This window comes from Nannobrachium achirus, assembly GCF_963921795.1.
Source record: "Nannobrachium achirus genome assembly, chromosome: 24".
NCBI classification, from domain to species: Eukaryota; Metazoa; Chordata; class Actinopteri; order Myctophiformes; family Myctophidae; genus Nannobrachium; species Nannobrachium achirus.
In genome coordinates this window covers 21,628,561-21,656,349 of record NC_137831.1, presented here as the reverse complement: position 1 = coordinate 21,656,349, position 27,789 = coordinate 21,628,561, and the positions used below count along the sequence as shown (strand labels likewise).

Sequence of the window (27,789 nt, the reverse complement as noted above, 5' to 3'; positions counted from 1 at the left end):
GGTAAAAGACTGCAATCTTTCCTGCACAAGATTGTTACTGGTCTTGTTTTTAAACAAGTGTGAGTTAAGATAGTTGCTTGTTTTCTTGCAGACAGAGACGAAGTGAAGAAACTCAAGAAACGAGTATGTACTCACCTCCAGAAACAGTTCTGATTTTTATTCTTTCATCCAAATGTTTTTTTACCCCCACAAAATGTTCTCTTTGTTTTGATTGCTGTTCTCTCCAACCTTCAAAATCAATGTATAGTCTCCCTTTAGAGTCTCACCACTTAGTTAAATAGTTGTAGTGTAGTGTAAGATATGAATAAAAAAATAAAAATGTGCAAATAATGTATAACATGATATGACTCCTCAACAAAATTATTATAAACAGATCTGTCTTTCTTTACAATGTCCACATCCTCTCTCAGGCAACGGTGCGCGGCTATCCCATCAGTATCTTTTTCATTGTGGTCAATGAGTTCTGTGAACGATTCTCCTACTATGGCATGCGAGGTGAGATATATAGAACATTCATTCAATTGTGTCAAAGTTATGAATACAGTTCATATATTATGGAAAGATTACTTCATTCTAAAAGTGGAAGTTGTTTCTTTCCCCCTAACACTATATGCACTTCTTTCTATCTGCATCTTTTCTTCTCTCCATCCAACCGTTCTCTCTCTCTCTCTCTCTCTCTCTCTCTCTCTGTAGCTGTGTTGGTGCTGTATTTCAGGTACTTCCTGAAGTGGGATGATGACACGGCCACCTCTGTCTACCATGTTTTTTTGGCGCTCTGCTACCTGACACCCATCCTGGGAGCCATCGTGGCCGACTCATGGCTCGGCAAGTTCAAGTGAGATAGTGAATGATATAGACATTCTCAACATTTTAATTCAGTGTTAGGTTTCCTTAGGTGTCCTTTTCAATGACGTCCTTCCTAACCATCCATATTGACCAAAACCACTTTTCCTCATCCGCTGTCTGTACAGGACTATCATCTACCTGTCCATTGTTTACACGGTGGGACAGGCTGTCATGGCTGTAGGCGCTATGCACGACATCACAGACACAGACAGGGACGGGGTACCAGACAATATGAACCTCCATGTGTGAGTTGAAAACAGTCAATCAACATACATGCTTTGTGGAAACACTCTGAACTTGTTCAATATTAGGCAGGGAAAAAATAACTGAACCTGTGGAAAGGGGGCGCTGTACACCAGTGGTTCTCAACTTGTGGGTCCCACCATGATTTTGGGGGGGGGGGGGGGTGTCCAGATGACAGTAAAGTGACAATTTAAGGACTTTACTTTTAAGAAGAAAAAAGACCATTACTGCAAACTATACTATAAAACCGGTCAAACATTGGGCAAATTGTCAAATTATATATGGTAAGAAAGAGGCAAACATTGACAAAATAGTCGATGAGCTTGTAGATCTGCTATTTTCACTATAGTTACTGTATCTGTGGAACCGAGTCAAACAAAATGTAATGCCTCAACTCCTACATTCCGAGTGCTTGTCAGAGTGGGGGGTCCACAGTTCACATAATTATTTTGGGGGTCAGGAAAGGTTGAGAACCACTGTGTTAGACCGTACAGCTGGGCTGTCATTGCCTGTGTCCATGGCAACTTTATCCGAGGTGTCACTGGCAGACATAAAGCAGTCATCTAGTGGTCTATTTGTGTGACATGTTCTCCTTATATAGATTATATACATTTCCTAACATTTTCATAATCTCTATCTCTGCGTCTCTGCTCGCGTCACTCACACCACATCTGCCTGGCCTTGTTTGGCACACTGTGTGGACTCTTGATTAGTCCCTAGTAACCAACTGTACCTTTTTAGACCATGGTCTTCAACAGGGGACCGGGACCCCTAGGGGGTCCTCAGAGATACCACAGGGGGTCCTCCAAAATCAAAAATATGTTATATTAACCACTTGAACCCTAGCTTCGTTCGTTCTTGTACATACGCATGCAGGACCTGTGTATGTGTGTGCGCGTGCCCCTTGTTTGTCTTTCCCTTGTCTCTCCCTTGTTTCTCCCTCTCTCCTCTCTCTCTCTTATGGCTCTTTAGCCTTTGTAAAGTGTCTTGAGATAACTTGTTATGATTTGACCCTTTAATAAAATAATAATAATAATAGTGTCCTTATTCTGAGAACATTAGCCAAAAATATTTTTGGCAAAGAGCTCTGGTGTAGAGGGGTAAAAGAGCAGACTAAGTACATATTGAAAGGTCAAGTTTATTAAGTATTGATGGTTCAAGTGGTTAAATATCTGAAAACACAAATTGACATGAATCCAAAATACACTGATGATTGTGCTGTCAAACGATGAAACAATATGGAATCTATGAAAAATCTCCAAAGAAAAAAGAAAAAAGTTGCCGCTCAAATATATATTTTCTACCATCATATTTCCTCTTCAGGGCCTTGTCCATGGTGGGTCTGCTCCTCATCGCTCTGGGAACAGGAGGAATCAAGCCATGTGTTGCCACCTTTGGTGGTGATCAATTTGAACACAACCAGGTTAGCGCACCTATATTGAAGTTGTGTATTGAGAACTGGTGAGTGAGGAGTACAATAGGACTATAGGGCAGACAAGGACATGACTACAAAATATGATATAACACCTGGGAAAGATTGCCATATTAATAGAATTACGAGTCCAGTGTATGTAGAACAACTGAACATAGAGCTACAGAAACGAAACAAATTGAAAACATGACTAAACACCAAAACCAAAACAGAGAGAAATTCAACAGTCAGTGTGGCTGAGGAACAGACCGTGACTTTGAAGTTGCTCTGGTTGAAAGCCATGCAGACATAGCAATGGCAATTGTGAAATGTACATTTTAAACATAACTGAATACTGTATTATATGAATTATAGAATGGTTTTGAGTACAAAGGTGACCTCGTTTCCCTCCCTATAGTGGGATGTGGCTAACTGGTGCATGTTTCAACTTCTCTTCCAAAAGGTTTTTGTAATGAATGTTTAATAACACTGTTTTCCTGTGTTTGACAGGAGAAGCAGAGGAGCATGTTCTTTTCCATATTTCATTTGTCCATCAATGTTGGCAGTCTGCTATCCTCCATCATCACCCCTATCCTGAGAGGTACTGTAAGGCCAAACCCCAGCCAAATCACAGTAGTCTGTACGTGGTAATGCCTGAAAATCCTGAGAAAGCCCTCTTAGAATAGGTGTTATAATGGGTTTACCCATGTAAGGAAGAGAAATCTACGCTCAGTGGAGCACAACGATGCCTCATAATAAGTGTCTGTCTGTCTCTTGCCCTCTCTCTCTCTACTTTATCTGTGTCCCCACTCTCTCTCTTTCTCCTTCTCGCTCTCTCTAGTAACAGATCGTTTGAAATGAATCAAAACGTGACCATGAACATGCACCTATCCGCAAATCATATAAAGTAATTTGATTATGTGGTCAGTCGTATAGCTGAATAATGTATGTACACTACAGTAAGCTTCCCACCGTAGAAACCTTGTTACGTGACCTTCAAAGGAGCCACAGCACAACCCCTAGAGCAAGGGTCTTCAATGGCGGTCGGACCCCTGGGGTCCGGGACCCCTAGGAGGTCCTCATAGTTACTACAGGGGGTCCTCCAAATGTTAGTGTGATAGAAACTTTTCTCCTTTTTTATTTTAACCACTTGAACCCTGGTGTCCAAATTCTGAGAATTTTAGCCAAAAATAGCTGATCTACAATCTCTCAACGCCTCGCAGCGTAGATCGGCTATTTTCGGCAAAGAGCGTTGGTGTAGAGGGGAGAAAGAGCAGACTAAGTACATAGTGAAAGGTCAAGTTTATTAAGTATTGACGGTTCAAGTGGTTAAATATCTGAAAACACCAATTTACATGAATCTAAAATACACTGATGATTGAGCTGTAAAACAATGAAACGATAATGGAATTCATGAAAAGGTTGTGGGGGTCCCTGCTTCATCTCTCTCTCAACTAAGGGGTCCTTGGCCTGAAAACGTTGAAGACCCCTGCCCTAGAGAGGTGGCTAAGGTTTAAGCTCAGGTGTATAATAGTGGGGTTCAGTTTAGAGTTTGACATTAAATGTAGAGACCAATGAACAGTCATCACAAGAATAATAATACAACCATGTGTGTGTGTTGTGGTCTCCAGCCCAGGAGTGTGGCATTCACACCAAGCAGCAGTGCTATCCTCTGGCCTTCGGTGTCCCTGCTGCCCTCATGGTGGTGGCTCTGAGTAAGTTCCACTTTTAGCAGAATGGCACATACTGTAAAATAATAATCTTATAGAATAAATACTCGGTAGACATCCTTCAAAGTGGTTGCTCACAAACCAACTTCATCTGGGAGGGATATACTGCAACATTTACCGTTTCTGTTTTTGTCTCCAGTCGTCTTCATTGTTGGCAGTAGCATGTACATCAAGACTGACCCCAAAGGCAACGTCATGCTTGAGGTCTGCAAGTGCATCTGGGTGAGTCACTCTGCTGGAACGTCTTCCACATGATTGCAATCATGCTGTAAATCTAGTACCAATCATACTGTATCAAATCAATCTAACGTTATTGTCATAATTCATTTTTAGTCATTGTTTCAATATAAAAAAGAAACACCACAAATGCAGTTTGGAAGTCAAACATTAAATTGTCACACAAACATAAACAGAGAGAGTAGAAAATGAGACCGGCAAAACATTCAGTTGTGCTGCAGCCTCCCATTATGATTGACTAGACTATTGTCTATTCTTCACAGTTTGCCATCAAGAACCGCTGCAGGCTTCGTAGTTCTGCTTGCCCAAAGAGGGAGCACTGGATGGACTGGGCAGAGGAGAAATATGACGTAAGACAAAATAATTGTATTGTATTGGCTTGGGTTGGGTTGGGTTGGGTTGGACACATGCACAAACGCACTGGAGCCCTAACATTGTTGATTGATATTTGTGCAGAAACTGCTGATAGCCCAGGTGAAAATGGTGCTAAAGGTTATATTGCTCTACATTCCTCTGCCCATGTTCTGGGCTCTCTTCGACCAGCAGGTATGACACACGCACGCACGCACGCACGCACGCACGCACGCACGCACGCACGCACGCACGCACACACACACACACACACACACACACACACACACACACACACACACACACACACAGTAAAGGTGTATTTGTCCTTCACAGGGCTCCAGGTGGACCCTCCAGGCCACCACCATGGATGGTGACTTTGTAAGTTTCTTTGTGTCCAGTGTTAAAGACCAGATACAAAGTCAAAGCAGGGTGCAAAAAAAATAACCCTAACTGCCTGCCACTTTAGCACATAATAGGATTATACATAGGCTTTAGTATAGCCCTTTTGTGTTTTAGCACCCTCTGGTGGAGAATGTGTAGGTCTACAGGCTGACATTCATACAGACAAAAAGACAACTCGCCTCAATACAATAATAGTTTTGCACTTGCTGCTTCATGGCAGCTACACTAACAGAGAGTGGCAGCTAGTGAATTACTGTATCTAACTAGCTATACCCTTCAAATGGTATTTTGACTCTTAGAATCACTAATAGACTCTCATCCTTGTCCAGGGAATCATGACGATTCAGCCAGACCAAATGCAGGTGAGAAACATCTACTTTTTGGACCACTTCTACAATCTACATAAAATTCAACGGCAAACCACCATATTGTCGGAATACTGATATCACTAGTGTCCACCTGTGTATAGTATTATACGTACCTCATTAAATAAGAGATGTGGCCAAAAGGTGTATTTAAGAATGTATTTTAGACCCTGAATGTATTTGAGATACCACCCCAAAATGCATTTCTTTAGCCATATCCACCTTCTCTTTCTGCTAGACTCTGAGTCCCATATTGATTCTAACCCTGGTTCCCATTGTAGACAGCGGCATCTATCCACTTATTGCTAAGTGCAAGCTCAACTTCACGTGAGTCTCTTGTGTCTATCTGTTGGGAGTACACAGATAAAGCACTAGTCAATGTTCAAGTCACCATATGTAAACAAACGTGTGTGTGTGTGTGTGTGTGTGTGTGTGTGTGTGTGTGTGTGCGTGTGTGCGTGTGCGTGTGCGTGAGCGTGTTTGTCTCCAATACAGTCCCTTGAAGAAAATGACTGTGGGGATGATTTTGGCTGCTCTGGCTTTTATTGCTGCTGCCCTGGTCCAGCTACAGATTGATGTGAGTATGAAATGCACGCGCGCGCACGCGCACACACACACACACACACACACACACACACACACACACACACACACACACACACACACACTCTCTCTCCTGAAGGTATTCAACATGTCCAACCTCAGTCCACAACATTTTTATTGGTTGTCCCGTTTGTCATTTATATGGACTCTTCTTGCGCCGTTAGAAAACCCTGCCTAAATTCCCGGCAGGCGACGCAAGCCAGGTGAAGTTCATCAACATGATGAATGCAACCACGGCCATCACTGCGGGTGCTGAGAGCGTGACCATGGAGCCTTTCGTGGTAAATATAAAACGGCAGCCAAAACCACTGGTGTAAAAAGTACTTACATTCTTTACTAAAGGGATATTTCACTTTCCAAAAAAAACTTTTGGACATTTTATCATCTAATCTGGCTTTTATGAACACCCTGGACAGATTTTAATTTGCTTGATTCAATATTTAGATATTTGATGTGAATGTTATCAGGCCCTCCTCCTCCAGGATGAGGGCCCCATACACACCCATTGTAACTTGAAACTCCATTTTAACCATGAATGAGAGATTCATTAAAAACACATTATATTTACTGATGGCATTAACATAAAATATCTAAATATTGAATCAAGAAATTAAAATCTGTCCATTGAAATAGAAGGATATACCTCCCAAAGGACTTTATATGTCAAATAATTGATGCTCTAAGATGTCCAAAATGAGTAACATGAATAACAAAAGTTATTTTTGAAAGTGAAATATCCCTTTAAGTAAAAGTATCAATACTGCAATGTCGATGTACTCTGTTACAAGTAGAAGTCCGGTATTCAACATTTTTACTTGAGTAAAAGTACAAAAGAATTGGTATCAAAATGTACTAAAAGTACCAAAAGTAAAAGTACTCATTGTGCAGAATGTCCCATTCCAAGTTATTAATGTATAAAAATATTTTGAAAATAGCAGATCTACAAGCTCACAATGTGTCGCATCGCAACATATTGTGAGCTTGTAGATCAGCTATTTTCAAATGGCCAAAATATATATACGGCTGAAGTAAAAGTAAAAGAGTAAAAACAATATTTGGATCCGAGATGTAGTGGAGTAGAAGTAAAAGTATTGGAAATTGGAATTACTCAAGCAAAGTACAAATACCTCAAAAGTGTACAGTACTTAAAGGCCTGCTGACACGCCCTGAAATTATAATAGTATGATACAGTAGATCACGTGGTCTCTCTGAAAACGGTCTGAAATAGTCTGAAACTCATGTCACAGTGTAATCTGCCCCTCGCCCCCCAACAACAGCTGACCAGTACAGTAAGTAGTCTAAGTACAGTCAATTAATCTGATTGGCTTATAATTGTGCGTTCCCACAATGACATCATAAAAATATTAACTCATATTTTAAGATGACTTTTTAAAGTGACAGTTTTTTAGGTGACAGTACTCCTTTAAGTTAATGTACTTAGTTATTTTTGAAAACACACCCATGAAATGATTCTGTGCATGAAAAAGGTCCAAGGTTCATGGAACCAGCAGTTCTGATGTTTTTTTGTTCCTCACCGTCACCTCAGTCCTCAGGACCATACCTGACGTTTGACAAACCTTTTGACCTCACGGTTTCCTCCATGGGAAACGACACCACCATCAGCCACGTGGAGCTGGATGCCGGCAAGCGGCAAACAAGCATCATCTTTAAGGAAGGGTCCACTGTGACCACCAGAATGGTAAAGCCCATCTGCATGATGTGGTCCTTGTGGAAAATGTTTTTCCTTTTGCATTTCAGTAATATTTCTTGTCCATGTCCTCAGGGTGGGGTCTCGTCATCTCCCCCAGATATGAGAGCAAAATGTCCAACATATGTGAATATGGTCAATATTAGGGATGGACATCGGTATCGGCCAATATCAAAAATCGGCAGGTATTATATCAAACCGGCCGAATCGGTGATCGACAGGTCACTGACATAAATACCGGTTTTATGCAGATTGTGTCTATGGCACTGCACAGCATGATGCCCTGGTCCTGTGACTAAAGTAAACATTAGCAAGTAGCAGCCAGGCTACTTAATGGCAGCCAACAGAATACAGATGGTGCTGATTACCTTTGCAATGTAAGGATATATTCCATAATCCTGTGTCAATGTCGTCTCCAAAAAGAAGGGGAAAAAAAGCATGCGTCACCTGCTTTCCTCCTGCCTAGTCCAGACGGTCATATTAGACTGGATATTGTCTGTGATTTTGGATATTGTACTATTGTGATTGATTTGGCATTAGTGTTCTTCTAGCTTATTGGTACTCAAATTGAAGTATGTCTTGTAGGCCTACTTGGCCTGAAAAAAGGGTATTGGAGCAACCCTATTTTCTAGTTCTTAGCTAAAGAAATCGGTATCGGAAAAATCGGTTTTGGCAGGTCAGACCTTCATAAAACCGGTGGATCGGTATCGGCCAAGAATTTTGCAATCGGTCCATCTCTAGTCAATATTATATATACACACTATGACGGTTGCCTTTTTTTCTCCTCCAGTTTTTGGACCTGTCAGCCAAGCCAGAGCAGGGTGCCAATGCAATCAGGCAAGTTAAAAAAACAAACAGTCCTTAACTTAAGTGTCCTTCGGTGAGGTCTATGCCATGCTGTTTTTATTTTTATTGTTTAACAATATTGCAATGCATTCTGATGAGGATAGTGAGGATATTGTCAGGAATGCACAGGCTTTTCAAGTGACTTCAAAGGAGAAAAGAAAATCACCAGAACCATATTATGTCACCACTAGTTTCAGTAGTTTATTTATCAATGAACATCTGTCAGTGTATACAGTTCTCTTGCTCAGTACTGTAAACACACTATGGTAAAGATCAGCTGTTCGTTTGTCGAATGCTCTTTCAAATGCCCTTTCTCCAGATTCGTGAATGGTTTCGGCTCAGATTTGAATGTCACCGTGGGGAGGCTGGATTTCGGGAGCATTGAAATCTTCAACATTTCAGAATACAAGCTGCTACCCAAGGGCAAGTAAGTTTACATCAGCGTTACATCTCAGAGGAATTACTATACCTCTGACCAAAAGCTTTTTAATATCAGTACTGCAAAATAAATACATATGACAATTAAAACAATAATAATAATAATATTTTGAACTAATGTCATAAATAATACACATGTAATAGATATGTCTAAAGTTGTATTATGCATGCTGTACTACTACTGTTTTGAGTGTAAGAGTTCATATTCCATTGTCTGTCAGTGCTCAGTTCAAGATCATCAGTAACATGAATGAAGAGTGTATATACACTCAGGATCTGGGCTTTGGCAGCTCCTTCACGCTGGTCATCCCCACCACGTTTACATTTGGACCCAATGTGAGTTACCTCGCACAATGCAGTATGCTCTCTGTCACTGTACTGATGAACCAGCTGTACCTCACTATTCTAAATTATCTGCACTTCTGTCACTTTACTGCTGTGCCGGTTACCTCACTCATTCTATTCTTCTCTGTCACTTTACTAGAGAAATGTACCTCACTCACTGCATTCTAGTGAGCGAGGTTCTCACTTTACTGACATGAGTTACCTCACCAATATAACGCAGATCCGGCCGGTATAGGCAAACCCAGTCTGCATACTGCATAGCTACAAGACATACATTACCTGTTGGCTAAAGAGCCAGGCTCGATAGCAAGCAGCAATGCAGAACCCTACAAGCCTACACTAATTAATTCCTGTTATCTTGCTCCCTGTATTCTATAATATGTCACTTTGAGACATTGAGACGTTGTACAGTATATTCAGACACTCTGTGCCCTGATGGTTGCCCCTGGAAGTTTGAATGAATTGCTGCAACAGTGTGTGTCTTTGTGTCTGTCTGCTGGTGTTTGGTTCCAGTGTGCAGAGGGTGTAGCAACAAGGCCGGAGGTGCTGGCCTATAGCTCAATGGTGAAAGTGCCGACACACACACACATTCCGATGGAAATTGGTGTCGGCAGATTCGGTGCTAGTAGCAGGGGGGGGGAGGAAGGACACTACGCAGAGTTTGCCCCTTCCTGCCCATGAATAAACAGAAAGCAGCCACCTTTGGCCGAGACAGGCAAAAGGGCTAGCTCATCGCTTGCACTTCAAACGACTGTGTTTACGAGTGTGACCAGAACACCAGGGGGGGGGAAGACTTCTCCCCCGTGAACTTTTCAACTAAGCAGAACATTATACAAACTTTGGGGTGAGTTGAAAGCACCTGAAAAGCAGCGGTAATCCATTATAATATTAGCTATATTTTAAACTTTTACCCTGGTTTAAGCATAGTGGCTGTTATGTTCGCGACCTCTCATTTTTAATTAATTTGAAATGAGTCTTTCGCCTGGCAAATAATTTTGACTGAATAACAGTAGCCCTTTATGTATTTCAACAGAGGAGAATCTTTAGGATTGTGTTCTCCTTTCAGCATCCCCATAACAATTCGTTGTGTATGGGGGGGGAATTATTTTAAATAGGAAAAGCGTGTATCTAAATACTCTGCTAAAAAGCAAGTGAAAGGAACGTTGTGCCTTAAAATAAACCCCACAACAATTCTAAAAAAATCAGAGTTTCTCTCTACACGTAGCTTTGGCTCCGTGGCCGTGTGTGTGTGTGTGTGTGTGTGTGTGTGCATACTCGTGCGCGCGTGCATGCATGCGCGGGGTGCGTTAAAGCCTGTCTTTCAAACGCTCCAAGCTGAATAGACCGATCTAGTCTGTTTTCTTGAACCAGCGCCATTTTGAATTCGGGGTGTGGTTTCCCACGCCCCCTGGTAAACGCAATACCCCCGCCCGCCCCACGTTTACGTGCGCGGTCCGCCTCCTCTAAAGGGGCACCTCCTCTTTCAGTACTACTGTCTCCCTCTCCTGGGGGAAGTCCAGTACTACTACCTCCCGAGGTATTTTAAAGCCCTTTTGCCCACTCTTTCATAAGAGCGCCTCTGCGGTCATAGCGATCTCATTTCGGCATTTTAACCTAAGTCAACTTTAACTATAGTTCACTAATGGTTACAGGCCCACACATCTATAATCTACCAAGGTGAAACTGAGCTGTGTTTCTAGAACGTTTTCTTTGTTTATTATTCCAATCCCCTATCCTTTTCAGAGTGATTTTGATATTCTACAAATAAAAGGGCTGACTACTTTCTATGGCTGACACACTGATTGAGTGATTACTAAAACTGATTTAGTAAGATCAAACAAACAGGGTCCTAGCTACTGGATAAATAGGTTGGTTTAATTTACTTTAATCTAACTTAATTCATAGAAGCAATTAATTAAGTTGTGTTTTGTCATCAACATTTGTGGAATACCATTCTCACTGGAGAAGCTTAAGGATTCGAAGCTTTTATGCGTCATCCAACTAAAGAATAATTGTTTTTTTAATTAAAATTTAAAAACTTCAATTAATTTTGTTTATAAAAAAAAAGTTTTTGTGTCACTTGAAATCCCTTCAGTCATATCATTTATTAATTTAATTAATAGGACTAAAGTAAGCAGCCTTTAGCTGCACGATTACAATTTTGGACACCACTCCTTGGATGAAACACGAAAGTTTAGGCCCTTTCATTAATTGAGAATTAAAGGATAATTTCAAATCAAACGCATATATAAAACCCCTGGGTTTTGTTTATCTGATTCCAAGCCCTCAGACTTACACCCCTGGCATTGCAATTTAACATAGTTGAACTGAACCTCAACTATTTATAGCAACAATGGATTCTTTTGTGGGTCTCGTTAAGAACATCGTCACAGACACTGACATCCCCTACTCCATGATTCCTGAAAACGAAGGTCACTCACACCCTCAAATGTACGATAATCTCCAAGATATCGGTAAGAATCATGAAGCTTTAAAAACAAAAAGTAGTAAAGCCAGACTTGATTGTGCTGGCTTGTTACTCGGGAATTTAGCTTGGTTAAGAGCTTTAGATGTTAAAACAATAAGAACACAAGCCCATGACCTTGAATTGGAGAGAACCGCAAAAGACGTGGCCTTACAACAGCTAATTGATGAGAAAAACCGTGACAGAACCACTGATACCACGAAAGATGATCAAATTGCCCATTTTCAGAACAAACTTGTAGAAGCAAGAACCGAACTAACTAACACTCAGGCAGAAATGGCCGATCTTAAATCAAAATACCAATTGATGGAGGTCGAGCTCAGAGAAGCAAAGAGAAATGTTAGGCAACTGAAACAGGAAAACGAAGATCTCCAGGTGGTGGAGGTGAGTACTCCGAGCGAACGCTCTGATTCCCCAGTCGAAGACAAGTCACAAGCGATACAAGCCTTGGAACTTGACAATGAGCGACTCCGTCAGGAGGCTGATCAAAACAGCCAACAAAGGATCAGTTATGTAAAGCAAATCACTAGCCTAACAACTGTAAAAGATGAGCTAAGTGATAAGCTTTTACGAGTGGTAACGGACAAACAAGAGCTTAAAACCTTATTACAGAATAGAGACCACGAAATGCAAAGGCAGCAACGCACAATAGCTACTTTTGACAGTGAGAGAATCGAGTATGACAAAGTGATCGCAGCGAAGGAAAAATCTCGCTTTGAATGGCAAGAAGAAGCCGTCAAGGTAAGGGCTGAGGTAACGAAATTGAGATTAGACGTTTTGACTGGCCGCACAGCGGGACCATTAAGCGTCTCCCCCGTTGGCAGCCTGCCGGCTGGCGACCTAAACTTGGTACAGTTTAATCGTGGGGATCAATTGCCTCCGGCACAGAGCTCCCCGAACAGGGGACAATCTTCTCGCTCGCACACTCAGTCAGGGCTCTCTGATCGCGTTACTGACGGTCAAGGCACCGACTCATCGTTTCTTCCTGGTCAAGGTAGCAGATCGACTGTCACTAACTTGCATCCAAGTATTTCTCCCCATGGTGACAACATTTCATCTTTCAGACGTAATGTCTCAGTTCTGGACCCCTCCACTAGAGGCGACAGGACGAATGTCACTTTCGTGAATCCGGACACTTATCCGTACGGCGGCAACGCTTCGTCTTATGGGCGCAATGCCCAAGACTTTGACGGCCCCATTCAAGGTGGCAGGTCGACCGCCACTGGCAGACATCCGGACACTGATCAATACGGAGGCACCGCCCCGGTGGATCGCCCAGGTCTCAGTGGCAGGTCAACTGCCGCCGACGCACATCAGGGTGTATACCCCGATGCTAGGACCCGAGGCCACCCACGCGGTGGAGATGGATGGCCCCCTGTCCAAGCTTACGGTCCGAATACACAAGACCGAGTGCTTTCCATACCCACTCCACAGTTGATCTCGGCAGCGACCCATTTGAAGATCTTTTTCGACCCAGGCTCACCGCACTCTTTGCAAGTGGTGTCTTACTTGGACGATATTGAGGAACATCTCAATATGCACGGTCAAGTCGATATAGGGACCATACTAAGAATGGTCCGGTACACGTCCGCCCAGAAAGTACGCGATTTTATTAAACGTCAATCGGCGAGGGTTCGCAATGACTGGGAAACTCTCCGACGTGTGCTCATTGAGGAGTACACGGATTATCGCGTTCAGAGCGGAATCAGCGCCGCCGTAGCGATTCATCAGAAAAAGAATGAACCGGTGAATCTGTACTACGAGAGGATGAGAATGGCTTTCTTCGGAGACCGTAACGAACCGGGTTTGGAGGAGTCTGTAGAGTTTAAAACTCTGTTCATGGACCATTTACTACCCGCCGTGAGGAGGCAGATACCGCTTGGTACAATGCCCAGAGTAACGTCTGCTCATGACCTCAAGGCCCTTGCCCGCATGGCTTTCGAGAGGGAACGCCCTACGAGCGGACCTGACAGGGAAATGTTCGATTTGGAATTGGAAGGTGGTTACTCCAACCGTCCTAAACCCAAGTTTTCACAGGATGAGCAATCTTCTCAGAAAAGCCGAGAAGACGGCGATCGAGACCGCAGGAGAGACAAACCGACCTCCTCATGGAATCGGAATCGATCTTCTTCGGCTGAACGGGATCGCTCTTTCTCGCAAGACAACCGCTATCGGGAACGTAGCCAAAGCCCGTATCGTAAACTTCGCTTCAATGACGTACCGTCAGACGAACCTAAGTCACTGAAGGTAAGGAACCTCTCGCCCCATCCCGCTAAAGAAGAGCGCCCAGCTCCGAAGAGCGACAGCAACTCAGTAAGCATTGACGTGGCAACACTGAATAAAATACTTGCAGAGGCTCGCAGCGTGGCTGTGAGAACAGGTAAGCTTAATCGCGGAAAGAGGCCGAAAAAGGGGACCAAAAAGGCTACGCCTAAGCCTAAATCCGATGAGGATCAAGGTAAGAAAGAGAAAGACCCCGAGAAGGACGTGATGTGTCTAACGGTAAGTATCGGTGACAAACCTTTCCCAATCGAACAGAGCCGGCCGGAGTTGACAGAAACGGTGACATTGGGCGTAAATGCGCCCCCAGACACACCTCCTGTCCTATACACCGTGGGTGAAGAAACTTCTAACTCTTTTGAAGTGCTGCGACTCACACACGGTGGGCCCGATCCCAGTAATGTCGATACATTACCGGAGGAGGAAGGCTGTACCGTTCTTACCATCCAGCAACGACCCTTATCCGCTGTTTCGGATCCAGAGACCTTTAGGACCCCGGGACCTAGGCGGCTGTTGACTGAGGTTTTGCAACGAGGCCTTCACAGGAAATTGTTCTTGACAGTGACGCTGGAACGCAACGTCACTCACGAGGCCCTGATAGATACCGCAGCGGATATCTCCCTAATGTCTGGAAGCCTTTTCAGAATCTTACAAAACGAAGCGAGGCGCACTAACAGAGAAATCAAGCTCTGTTACCATCCCGTCAACATACTCCCTTATGCCAATGCTAGCACAAGGCTGGAGAACGTGGCTCTATGCCACGTACAGATCGGACCCATGGAAATGATACATCCGATTTATGTGTCGGTCCTGGAAAATGTGCCCCTCCTTATGGGTCGCGACTTGCTTTACCGTCTCCAGCCCATCATTGACCTGAGGGAAAATGGCTTGACCATTTCTTCGGAACTTCGAGTGCCTGACCCGTTTGATCTTACCCCTTATCAAGAAACGGCGTGCGTTTCTCTGATAGAGGATCATGATATGGACAAACCCACGAGACCCCCCGGTGATCAAGAACTCCTTCGCCAACGACAGGCATTCCTGTGCACCCTGGAGATCTCAGTGGACCCAGAGAGATTTTGCCCCCAGATATCCGAAGGAATTACTCTAGAGGGCAAACTGTGCACCAATGTGGCACTCGCTTTGTGGTCGGAATGGTCCGCCATTAGTGTGGAAAACTTCGCCCTGCTCCAAGAGGCTAATTCCTCACTCACGCTGCAGAGGAAAGGTTTGCGCTTCCCCTTGGGGACGCCCCAACCGACTACCGCCCGCGCCGTTGGCGTTTGCTCTCTTGCTTTGTCTTGGGGAGGCCATGTCTTGAACCACGCTTTCCTGGTCGTCCCGGGACTCTCGCAGAACGCATTTGTGGGTGCTGATCTATTAGTCCGACTGGCCGTGACGATAGACATACTCAACAACGTTCTCTGGGCATTTGCGCCCATCGTGGTCGACGAAACTTCTCTTACGACCCGTCAAATTCTGGCCGGTCAAACTATCCCCCAGGTGTGCGGTGCAATCTCCGAACGCAAGGCCGTAATCCCTGCTCGCATGTCCGATGTCCCTGTGAGGTTGAACATCAGACCTGGGCAGGAACTCGCTGACTCCCTTGTCTTCTTTCAACCGGACCCGGAGTTCTCTCTTCAGGGTTTGTCCTGTAAGACTACTCCACTGTTGGAGATGGTGGGTAGAACAGCGTTCCTGCTGGTAACGAACCACTCGAAGTTGGATGTCACTCTGTATAGAGGTTCAAGTTTAGGTCTGATGATCAGTGCAGACTTCTACGACTTCAACCTAACGATTCCGGTTATTGGCAAGCTCCCACCTAACCTCCACTCGGACGGCACGAGCGAGAATCTGGTACGGACACGGCCCAGGGGGGCGATATCCATTATCTCCCAATTACCCATTGACCAGGAATCAGTTGGCAGGGTTGAGATGCAGGATGACGACAACATGGTCATCTATGACTTGACCTTGGGTGAAGTGGTCCCTCCGGGTGAAACCATCGCAACGCCATCTATGGATCCGCCCCCAAACTCTTCTGAACCTTATGTTGGGTTCACAGCAGAGTTGCAGCAAATGATGCCGTTGGCGGACGCATCTGATGATCCCGCGGTGATCGCCGAGTTCAAGCGTATCTTGTACAAGCACGGCAGCGTTTTCGCTAAAGATTCTCTGGATTGTGGTCTCACTTCTCTTCACACGGTGAGGATTCCGACCGACCCCAACGCTAAGCCATCTTTCGTGCGTCAATACAAGATTCCCCTTGCGTCGTACGAACAAGTTCATCAGACCTTGGAGTCGATGACGGACAAAAGCATCGTACGCTACTGCAATAGTACCTATAACTCACCCCTTTGGCCTGTCCTGAAGAAATCTAACGGGAAATGGCGTATTACCGTCGATTACCGGCAGCTGAACAAACAGGTTGCTTTGTCCCGGTGGCCCATGGCCCAACTAGAGCAGGAATTGCCCAAGGTGAGAGATTCAAAGGTGTTCTCCACTTTGGATGTGGCCTCGGGTTTTTGGACCCTACCGGTACACCCAGACGACCAGCATAAACTGGCGTTCACCTTCGCAAACCGACAATACACCTTTAACAGGTTACCGTTCGGATATGCCAACTCGCCCGCGGAATTCAATATCTTCTTGAACCGCGCATGTCCTGACGCCTCCGACCGAGGCAACGTGATCTTCGTGGACGACATCCTGATCAGAAGCAAGGACATACCGTCCCACCTGATCGAGATCGACCACGTCCTTGGACAATTGTCCGCGGCCGGCGCGAAAATCGTGCTGGCCAAAGCTCAGTGGTTGCGCAAAAAGGTGGACTACGTAGGGCTCTTAGTGGGCCCCGACGGTGTCGAACCCCAGTCGAGCAGAATCCAAGGTATGCTGAATCTGAAAACGCCTACCACGGTTTCTGAACTTCGCAGTTTCTTGGGCGTCTGTAACTACAGCAGACAATTCATCGATGGCTACGCGGAGATAGCCCGCCCTCTTACGGAACTTCTTAGGAAGGACGTACCTTTCGCATGGACGGAGGCACGAGCCACATCCATGAACACGCTGAAGCGTGCACTATGCGCCGCACCATGTTTGGCTTTTCCAGATGCAAACAGAGTTTTCTACCTGGAGGCGGGTTTCTCCCCGACATGTATGTCAGCTGGTCTGTACCAAAAGTACGACGCGGACAAGCGGGTTGTTGCCTACGCTTCCAAAGGCCTGAACGAAGTCGAACAAAAGTTCTCGGACTGCGAGAAAGCACTGTTCACGACGGTGTGGGCGGTAACACATTTCTCCAACTACGTGGGGGGACAGAAGGTCATTATCGAGACGTGCCACCAGCCTGTCATGTTTCTGAACAGCCAACGCCTGCGGAAGGGTGCAGTGACTAACTCCCGCATCGCCAAATGGCTGATGGCTTTCCAGAGCCACGACATAGAGGTCAAGTACGCCCAGAACCATAAAATGCCCCTAGGCTCTGGCCTGGCTGTGTGTCAGAACTGCACGCAAGATCCGGTGGATCCCGAGGTCATTCTACACAATGTCACGCCTCCCCCACCGACGCGTCATCACTACTACGAGGAGAACGTGTGCACAAATATGTCGACAGTCTATGTCGACGGGTCTTCTTTCAGTACACCCCCCCCACGCCGTGCGGGTGTTGGGGTGGTGTGGGTAGGCAACAAGCCTGCGGAACCCTTGTGTTTCAAGCTCGGTGATCAGACCTCTCAATACGCGGAGATTTCCAGCATACTGATTGCACTTCAATGTGCGTCTGAACACAACATCAAGGACTTGGTGATTTGCACTGACTCGAACTACGCACGACTCAGTTTCACATGCCATTTGCCCAACTGGCGTAAGAACGACTTTCAGACTGCAGGTCGGAAACCGGTCAAGCATAAAGACTTGATCCTTGCATGTGATCACATCGTGAACACACAGGATATGCAGATATACTGGAAGAAGGTTAGGGGTCACTCAACCCTTCCAGGGCCTGACAAAACCTTCAACGATGAAACGGACGCCCTCGCCAAGATGGGGGCTGAGCAAGGTTTGCCTTGGGACTTTGTCCCTGTCGACCCCTGTCCGATTCCCACCCTTAACGTCTGCGTGGTGACGCGGGCTGCCGCTCGCGCCACGCAGAACCCACCCATGGCGTCTGCTCCCGCACCGCCGCCTTCTGCATTGGCTCCGGCAATAACGGACTCGGATTTAATGGCCCTTCAAGCGGCTGACCCAGCACTTGCTCATGTCATTGCGCTCCTGTGTGGCGTCGTACCTGTCCCAATTCCGCTTGCCGATGCCACCTCTACTGAGTATCTGGCTCAGCTCTTGTTGCTGCGTAAACGCTTGCACATGTCGGATGGTCTACTGCTGTATGCTGCTGACGAATACACTTCGCCACGGCTCGTGATCCCTCAGCATCATAGGGGGGTCCTGCTGGCGTACGCCCACGACGCACCGACCGCTGGACACAGAGGTGTCAAAGCGACGTACGAGGAATTGTGCCAGGTGGCATACTGGCCGAAAATGTACGAGGATGTGACAGACTACGTGAAGGGGTGTTTGATCTGTTGCCAGTTCCAACCGACTAACCCCAACCACAGAGCACCCCTCCAAAGGAGAGGTGTTTCATTCCCGTGGTCCGACCTCCAACTGGATTGGGTGGGCCCCACGACTGTCTCGTCTAGAGGTAATCGATACTTCTTAGCCATTACGTGTGCCTTCACGAAATGGATTGAATGTCTACCTGCGACTAACGACACCGCGGAAACCACGGCAATACTCCTGCTAAACCATGTCTTCAGTCGTTTCGGTCTTTGTGCTCGGGCATCTTCAGACAGAGGTGTTCATTTCACTGCGGAAGTGATGCAAGAGGTCTGGCGGTTATTAGGTGTGAAGAACCAACTCCACATCAGCTACCACCCAGAGAGTTCTGGTCAAATTGAGAGATGTAACCGTACGGTCCTGACCATATTGCGAAAATACGTCTCTGCCAATCAGAAAGATTGGGACGTCAAATTGCCCCTGGTCCTCATGGCCATTAGGGCAACACCTCACGCAACAACGGGGGTGTCACCTTTCGAAATGATGACAGGCCGGCGAATGACTCTACCTCTACATCTGCTGTACCAGACAGGCAACGTGAACTTGGCCACAGCCTACACGACTCACCAATACCTGACGGACCTGCACGCCCACCTCAGAACCACTTTCTCCTTTGCCCAAGAACATCTGCAGAAAAGTGTTGATGCCCAGAAGTCGTACTACGACCACAAGGCGTCTCAGGTGGAGCTCCAAGTAGGGGATCAGGTCTGGTATTTTATCTTTGCGTACCCACCGAGGATAATCAGACCGGGTCCCGGGAAATTGAGCAAGAAGTTCCTTCCCAAGTGGAAAGGACCATACACCATCGTTGACAAGCTCTCTCCCGTGGCCTACAAGATCAAAATCCCTAAGCCGCGAAGTGACCCAGAGTTCAAGTGGGTGCACCGAAACCAAGTCAAGAAGCACACCCCTCAGCGCATCACTAACTAAAAGACCAGTAAAGCGAATTAGAACGAACACACAGTGTTCCCCGAAGCCAGATGAAGTGATTCAATCACATGTAAAAAAAAACAGGCCATCTCAACATTAATAGTAGACATATTTTCAACCCTTTCAAAATAAGACCTCAAATAACATCTTACGAGTCTAGGTTAGGACATGATAATAAGACAAGTGTTTATTTTCGTTTTCTTAAATCCCTTGCATGACGCGTATAGTAAGTTTTGTTTTCTTTTCTGTTTCTTCTGTTTTTCTCCCTAGTTCATGATGAGAGCCCTAGGAGTGTATATACTACTGACCCTGATTTCCGAGGCCACATTCCAAGCCGATTATATCACGGAAGCCGACGCTGCGGGAATCGTTCTCAAAGACCAATCAGGTCTACTAATTACAAATGTCAGAACCGTCACGAGGACAGTAGCTGTCAAATTCGACTCTAGTGCCATATACCGAAAACACATGCACCACCTGCAACAAGCCTTCCTAGCCGAGGATATATCCTCCGACTTAGCATATTACTTAAATGACATCATAAAACATGGCGGAACCGAGGTATCCCACATCATAGCACAAATACAGAAGAACATGGTGACCCTAGAGGAACTGAAAACACACCCCGTTCGCCAAAAACGGTTCCTAGGACTCCTACTGTCTGCCGCGGCCGCGGTTGGATCCATTTTTAGTCTGGGTAATTCAGGGATGAATACAGTCACCTTACACCACTATCGAACTCTGCTGGAACAACTTCAAGCAGAGCAAACCCACATAAAAGCGCAATACCAGGTACAAAGTGATAAGATGCAAACTATAGGAGAAACCCTCAAAAAGACCATTGTTGTTGTAAATACCTACAGCCAGATGTTCAATCGTTCCTTCGAACAATTCAGAATGCTTAAGACCATGATGGATTATCAGTTGACAACGATTCAAGTAGCCCAGATGTTAATGAACGACATGTTACGAGAGGTTGAAGCATGCATAGAGGCTCTCAGCCAGGGTAGGATTCCCGCTTATCTAGTTCCTATGTCCCTAGTCCAAGACATCCTGAGCCAGGCCACAGGAGGTCCCGTCTCCCTTGACCAGGCTCACCTTGCCTATGCCTTAGGAGGCGCCCTTCTCCTTACCGCAGACGCCCAACATAACGAACTAGCTTTCATCCTTAGTCTCCCTATCATTGACAACCAAAACGTATATCGTCTCAAGGACGTAGTTAACGTAGGGGGGTGGCATGATGACACCTATGTCCGGATCACTACCCCCGAAGTGGTAGCATATCACGACAGTACTCCCAGTCTTTACTTAGCGCCCAATTTGAAAATGTGCACCCTAGTTAAAGACGTACATTACTTATGCCCATCTAAACCTTTTACACGAGACAACACCAACGGAATCTGTGGACTCAAACCCATGCAAGACAAGTCCAGATGTATGGCCCAGACCAAATCAAGGGCCCAGGTTCTGACTACCAAAGCAGAAATCGTAGGAAATCGTTGGCTTGTCAGTTCACCCCAACTGATGGGTACCATCCGATATGACATACATGATACCTCCAATGCAGTGGCCCTACCATCTCAAACCTTTTGGGTCAATGTCCCAAAGGGAGCCATCTTTCACGTAGGCGAAATGGCACTATTCCATCTACCCGAGGGTACCATTCCGACCGAATTAGAGATTTCCTCTTTCTTCGACGAACATGAACTCAAACTAGACTCGAACACCCTCAGACAGTTGGAGGGAGCACCCCAGCAGATCGAGCTAACCGCCCTCGATGCTGCCCTCGAAACCAAACCTGTCCTAATGGACTCCGACCCATACACCCTTGCCGGCTCTTGGTCGGCCTCCGACTCCCTACTAGTCCTACTAGTGGTGCTGGGCTATATTATCGCTGCCGTCACTGCATTCTTGTTCGGTAGGCGCCTAACGGCCGTCAATCGACGTTCGTGCAACGTCGCCGCCCGATTTAAATGTCGTGAGGCATCACCATCAGTAGTCATGGAGATCCCAGAAGTCACTCCCCTCCACCCACCATTTCAAGGTGACCGTGGGACCCTGCCTATACAAGACGAATAATCTTAGATACTAGGGCTCTAGTTTCAAAGTAGATACCTCCCCCTTTGGACAAACGGGGACGGCCTCCGTCGACATATGATTGTAATCGTTAATTTTTACTTTTTGTTGGGGTTTTCCTTTGTTTACTTTTTATATAAAAGAGGAACCCAACACGTAGATCGGAAACCTTTTAGATTTATTGTGATCTCCCATTAGGAAAGTCGGTCCCTATACGCAACGCCTAATAACTACCTCTCTCTTCGGAGAAACCCTGTGAATGTACACCATGTTACCACAAGCTTTGCGGCTAGGGTCGATTGGGATTTTCATGCGAGGTTATAACTTTACTTTTATACCTTTTTGTGATATTTTGTTGTTTTCCTGGACTAAGACAATCAACCTCCTACCTCTAAAGTGTAGGGCACCTACCTCTGAGCCATGGTCCAATATTGGACCACGTTAGAATAGGACGAAGTCACCTTATGCTTTAAAACAAATGGGCCTTGCCCCATCTTATATTCTAAGTGTGTGATTTGAGTATGTGTTCAGGCCAGACCATTTTAGCTTACCAGGATTCATCATACCCTGTGTTCCGTGGTCTAACTTTTACGCCTGAGTTGTTATTTTTACTTTTATCATTTATGGGCCCCCTTATAGTTTTATGGCCACTATATCACGACTGATGCTCAACCTAGAACTATAGGACGTTCTTTTCTTTCATCTTTCTCCTCCTTCACCCTGTCACTATCACCTTGAGGCATACGCTCCAATGCTTAGTTGTGAAGCATGTAGATTATTGAGTGCGACTATCATGACAATGTATCTTGAACTGATAGCTGTGAACCTTAAGGACAGTGGAGAGGGAGCACAAGGTGTGCCCTGTTTTGTTTTGCCCTGTTCTGTTTTTTTTTCCCTTCCGTCTCTATGGCCCACACGCCTAAGCTGCTGGAGGCCGGAGAGCATCTCTACTGCTGAACCTGCTCCGTTTATGCTCACACAAGGAGTACACCTGGCATGCTGCTCTACAACCAGGTGACATCTCCTACAACGTCCGCGCCTATCCTGTTTCCTGATGACCGGGTGATGTCTACTACAACGCCTACATCGGTCATGCTGCTCATCGACCAGGTGATGTCTTCCTCCAGACAGCATCTCCACTACCGAATCCGCTCAGCTCCTGTGACTCCCACAGCATCTACACCTGCCATGTTACCTGACGACCAGGTGATGTCTCTTTCAACGTCTACACCTGCCGTATTACCTGAAACACAGGTGATGTTGGATACTACGATCTACAACCCCCTGAGTTTCAGTAGGGGGGAATTCTGTAGCAACAAGGCCGGAGGTGCTGGCCTATAGCTCAATGGTGAAAGTGCCGACACACACACACATTCCGATGGAAATTGGTGTCGGCAGATTCGGTGCTAGTAGCAGGGGGGGGGAGGAAGGACACTACGCAGAGTTTGCCCCTTCCTGCCCATGAATAAACAGAAAGCAGCCACCTTTGGCCGAGACAGGCAAAAGGGCTAGCTCATCGCTTGCACTTCAAACGACTGTGTTTACGAGTGTGACCAGAACACCAGGGGGGGGGAAGACTTCTCCCCCGTGAACTTTTCAACTAAGCGGAACATTAACAAAATGTCACACCAGTCCACACACACGAAAACACCTTATCTGATGGCGCTAAAACAAGTGAAGAGCGACGCCTTCTTTCCTTTGTCTGAAAATATTGTGTTTTCCATATATGCTCTATGTGCCCGAAATAACGTAGGCTTCCCGATGACCATAGCGACGAGACGGTCGCAAAATATACCAAGCTCCGCGCAACCCATAGACGGAGGACAGATGCCCTGTGTGATATAGGCCTACTGTTAACTGATGGAGATCATGCGTTCGTTTTGGAGCCAAACGAACATAGGACATGATCGTTTCATTTTTGAATAAGAGACATAATCACATGAGCATTTTACACCTTTTTGTAAATACACTGTAAGAGCAACATTCAGTTTCAGCAGCTTTTTCGTTTTATTTTTCATTTCTTTGATTTTCCCTGTTCCCACGGTAAGCTTTGATTCAAAATGCATTGTAATGAGGTCGCACAATGGTTTTGTGGATAACTCGCTTACATAGGGAATTCCCGCACCTATATGGTACGAATGTTCAGTTATTGAATTAACTTAGCAAAGTGATACAGTAACTCTACTTTCTCCTTTCATTCTTTTCTTTTATTTTCTATGCTAAGAGCATCCAGTCTGAACGTAAGCAATCAGTACTATCTCTTTTATTTGTTTGTTTTAATCTTGTAAAGCAGAGTAAACACTAACTAACTTTTAAATGTACCGAACGAGAGCGTTCATATTGCAATAGAAGACTTCTTTGCAAAGTATTTAGTTAGTCTGTTTTAAACGTTTTACAAAGTTTTACATATTTTGTTTGCGAGGAACGGGTCGCTTTTCATGGTTATTAATTGTATGTCAAACAAGCATGCGACATATGATCGCGTCTAGTTTGAGATATTAATTGCTACAGGCTGAACGCAAAGCTGTAGTTTTTGAAAAATAACCATGACGGGACACGCGATTCTCGCCACCTTTTTCTAGTGACTATCTACGATATAATCAATAAAGCTTTGATCTTATCTCACTTGGTTTGATATAGAATAACGTCTGTAGTCTAAGATCTAATATACTTTTATCTAAAAGCATATCTTGGAGAGGTCTGACCTACCGATCTTATTACCTCCCACGTGGTTCACACACCACAGTATAGTCGCTTAAATTAGCTGGACTGATAATCATTTTAGTGCACTTACATATTTGTAAGTAGATTAAAACGATTCTAAGACGTTATCCTATGTTCTCCTCGCATGACAGCAAGTTTTGCTTAAAAATGTTGTGCACACCATTTATGATTTTTCAATAAATAAGTTGACATGAGATAATTTTAAAATCATATCTGGACATTCCTTTATTACTGTATATTGTGAATTGATTTGTGAAGCAACCGAAACATTACTACTTCATTAAAAGAACCCACACTTAATTGAGTGTGAAGAGGAGTTGATTTTCACGAACCATATGATCATCATCATATCTTCTTGAACATCACCCCTTCATTCTGCATAATTGCTCTTAAATACTGTATTAGGACACAGTATTAGCTCTTATAGCCTACAAGGGCATCAAAGCGATAATGGACATCGACCCCAACACCATCCACATGGCCTGGCAGGTCCCACAGTACTTCCTCATGACTGCAGGGGAGGTGGTTTTCTCCTTTACTGGCCTGGAATTCTCCTACTCACAGGTGTGTGTGCATGCATGTGCGTGCACCAGCACGCATATGTATATATATATATATATATATATATATATATATATATATATATATATATATATATATATATATATATATATATATACTGTACACACATGCTGGAGTTGTACATTTGGACCGGCCCTCTAAGTATTTATGAAAATATACACAGCCCTCAATATTTTGATAACATTTGGTCAGTTTTGTATATTTGGAACATTTTGCTTGTAAAATATAGGCCTATAGAAGGATATACCTCCCAAAATATGACTTTATATGTCAAATAATTGATGCTCTAAGAATATGAACCCTAGCATTCCTATTCTTGGCATGTCATAGTAGGCAAACATTCTGTGAAAATAGATGTTCTACAAGCTTGTGTTGCAAGCTTTAATGCATTGTGAGCATGTAGATTGGCTATTTTCAGCGAAGAGATAAGTGTAAATTATAACTGATGCTTATTATTGTTACCCCCTAGGCACCAAGCAACATGAAGTCAGTACTGCACGGTTGTTGGTTGTTTACTGTTGCTGTGGGGAACATCATTGTGTTGATTATCGCAGGGGCAGCGCAGCTTCCATATCAGGTTGGTGGACTCATCTTCCTATATTAAAATTGGCTTAAAGCAGGGGTCTTCAACGTTTTCAAGCCAAGGACCCCTTAGCTGAGAGAGAGAGAGAGAGAGATGAAGCGGGGACTGCCCCATAGGTCGAACTCCCGTTGGGTCGAACAACGTCGGCAGGTTAGATAATCATCCGTGAGCGTCGGCAGTTAAGATAATCACCCGCGTCACAGTTACTGAGGTTAGGTTTAGGGTTAGGGTTAGGCATAGTTTTACTGAGGTTAGGATTAGGGTTTGGGTTAGAGTTTGGTGGTCGATCCAAAGGGTCTTCGATTTCATAGATAGATTCATAGACTTTTTGACACTTAACCACACAGTCTTAAATCATCGATACTTGACCTTTCACTCTGTACTTGGTCTGCTCTTTTTTACCTCTACACCAAACCTATTTGCCAAAAATAGCAGATCTACAAGCTCTCAGCGGCTCGCGTTGAGAGGTGTTTTTGACTAAAGTTCTCCTCAGAGTATAGGAATGCAAGGGTTCAAGTTGTTCATTTAAAATAATGATTGTATCACACAAGGCTTTGACGGCCCCCTTGTAGTAACTCTGAGGACCCCCTAGGGGTCCCGGACCCCCTGTTGAAGACCCCTGGCTTAAAGGGATATTTCACTTAAAAGGTTATTTTATTGTCTATACGGTGTGATATACGGTATATTGATATTTAAAAATCAACACGATCAATTATGAAAGTAATCATCAATTTTCAACCCTAACTGTAATAATTAATGGCCATGATATGCAAACAGACAACAGGACCCAACAGCAGGGGTTCAAGTCACAAAAACACTAACGGAGGTTTGTATTTCCGTCCAACCAGTGGGCAGAGTACATCCTGTTTGCCTCCCTGCTGCTGGCGGTGAGCATCATCTTCACCGCCATGGCGTACTTCTACACCTACGTGGACCCGGCCGAGATAGAGGCCCGCTTCCCCCACGCAGAGTCCAACGATAAGGACAAGGTGGTGTGGCAAGTGCCTGACTGTGAAAACAATGCCCCAACATGTGTTATCCCAATGTATAATACTAGTAGTAATAACATTCATAACACATGAAGTAGCAGTACTAGTAAATAGTAGTAATAGTAGTAGTAATAAGCAATAAAGTATGTCTGTGCAAAAGTAGAAAGAATAATCTAAGTAACCTGATAAATGTACTGTAGGTCTGAAAGAAACAACATCAGTACACAAATATTGGTGTGGACAGACAATGGCCAAAATTAGCATACATCTCCCCTAGTTTATTGATTTTGAATGTGTATCTACTATCTACAGTATATATTGCAGCCAAAAATAACACAATATAGAATTCAATACTATATATAGATGAATGAATAAGCTAGCAACCAACATAATTCATGCATTCATGCAACAGAAGTATAGTGTAAATAGCAGTAAACATTGTGGTGATTTATACATGATACAAATAAATAAATACAGTTCAATTTGTGCAAATGTGCAAAATTCTTGTCCAATAAACAGTGTGTGTTGTGTTGGTGAGCAGGCAATTACAGCTTAAAGACAGTCGTGTCTTTGTTCAGAGCTCTGACAGCTTCTGTGGTGACTTTGTGGCAAAGTGGGTATTTGGCTGACGACAGTGGGAAAGTAAGTACAGTAAGTACATTTTATTTGTATAGCACTTTTCACTGAGAGAACTCAAAAAGTGCTTTACATACATACAGTACAACAGAAATAAAAAACAGCAAGAAACATTCAAAGGATTAGAAACAACAAAAACACAAACTGTATGCGTCTCAGGAAAAACAAAACAGAAGACACATTTCACACCTGGAGGAGAAGCTAAGTGACATTACCCAAATGCTTGTTGAAACGGTAGCGTTTTTTTTAGGTGGTTCTTTAAAAATATCCGCAGATGCTGCAGCTCTCAAGCCATGAGGAAGGACTTTGCAGAGTCTGGGCGCTACAGACTGAAAGGCTCTGTCACCTTTGGTGATTAA

The 27,789-nt window shown here is 44.6% G+C and overlaps 1 protein-coding gene across 1 annotated transcript; it reads left to right on the top strand.

Moving 5' to 3' along the window:
- On the top strand, positions 1 to 27,789 carry LOC308280144 (solute carrier family 15 member 1-like; the record flags this gene model as incomplete). The annotated part of the gene is made up of 24 exons (XM_080720405.1): positions 1 to 123; positions 411 to 495; positions 694 to 835; positions 972 to 1,091; positions 2,413 to 2,512; positions 3,011 to 3,101; positions 4,132 to 4,215; positions 4,370 to 4,452; positions 4,731 to 4,817; positions 4,924 to 5,013; positions 5,155 to 5,199; positions 5,553 to 5,585; positions 5,827 to 5,915; positions 6,084 to 6,165; positions 6,356 to 6,472; positions 7,738 to 7,890; positions 8,690 to 8,736; positions 9,065 to 9,172; positions 9,405 to 9,519; positions 25,067 to 25,204; positions 25,692 to 25,799; positions 26,654 to 26,802; positions 27,336 to 27,407; positions 27,705 to 27,789. The coding sequence occupies exons 2-24, from the start codon at positions 489 to 491 to the stop codon at positions 27,787 to 27,789; spliced, it is 2,145 nt and encodes a 714-aa protein (XP_080576531.1). The 5' UTR covers positions 1 to 123; positions 411 to 488.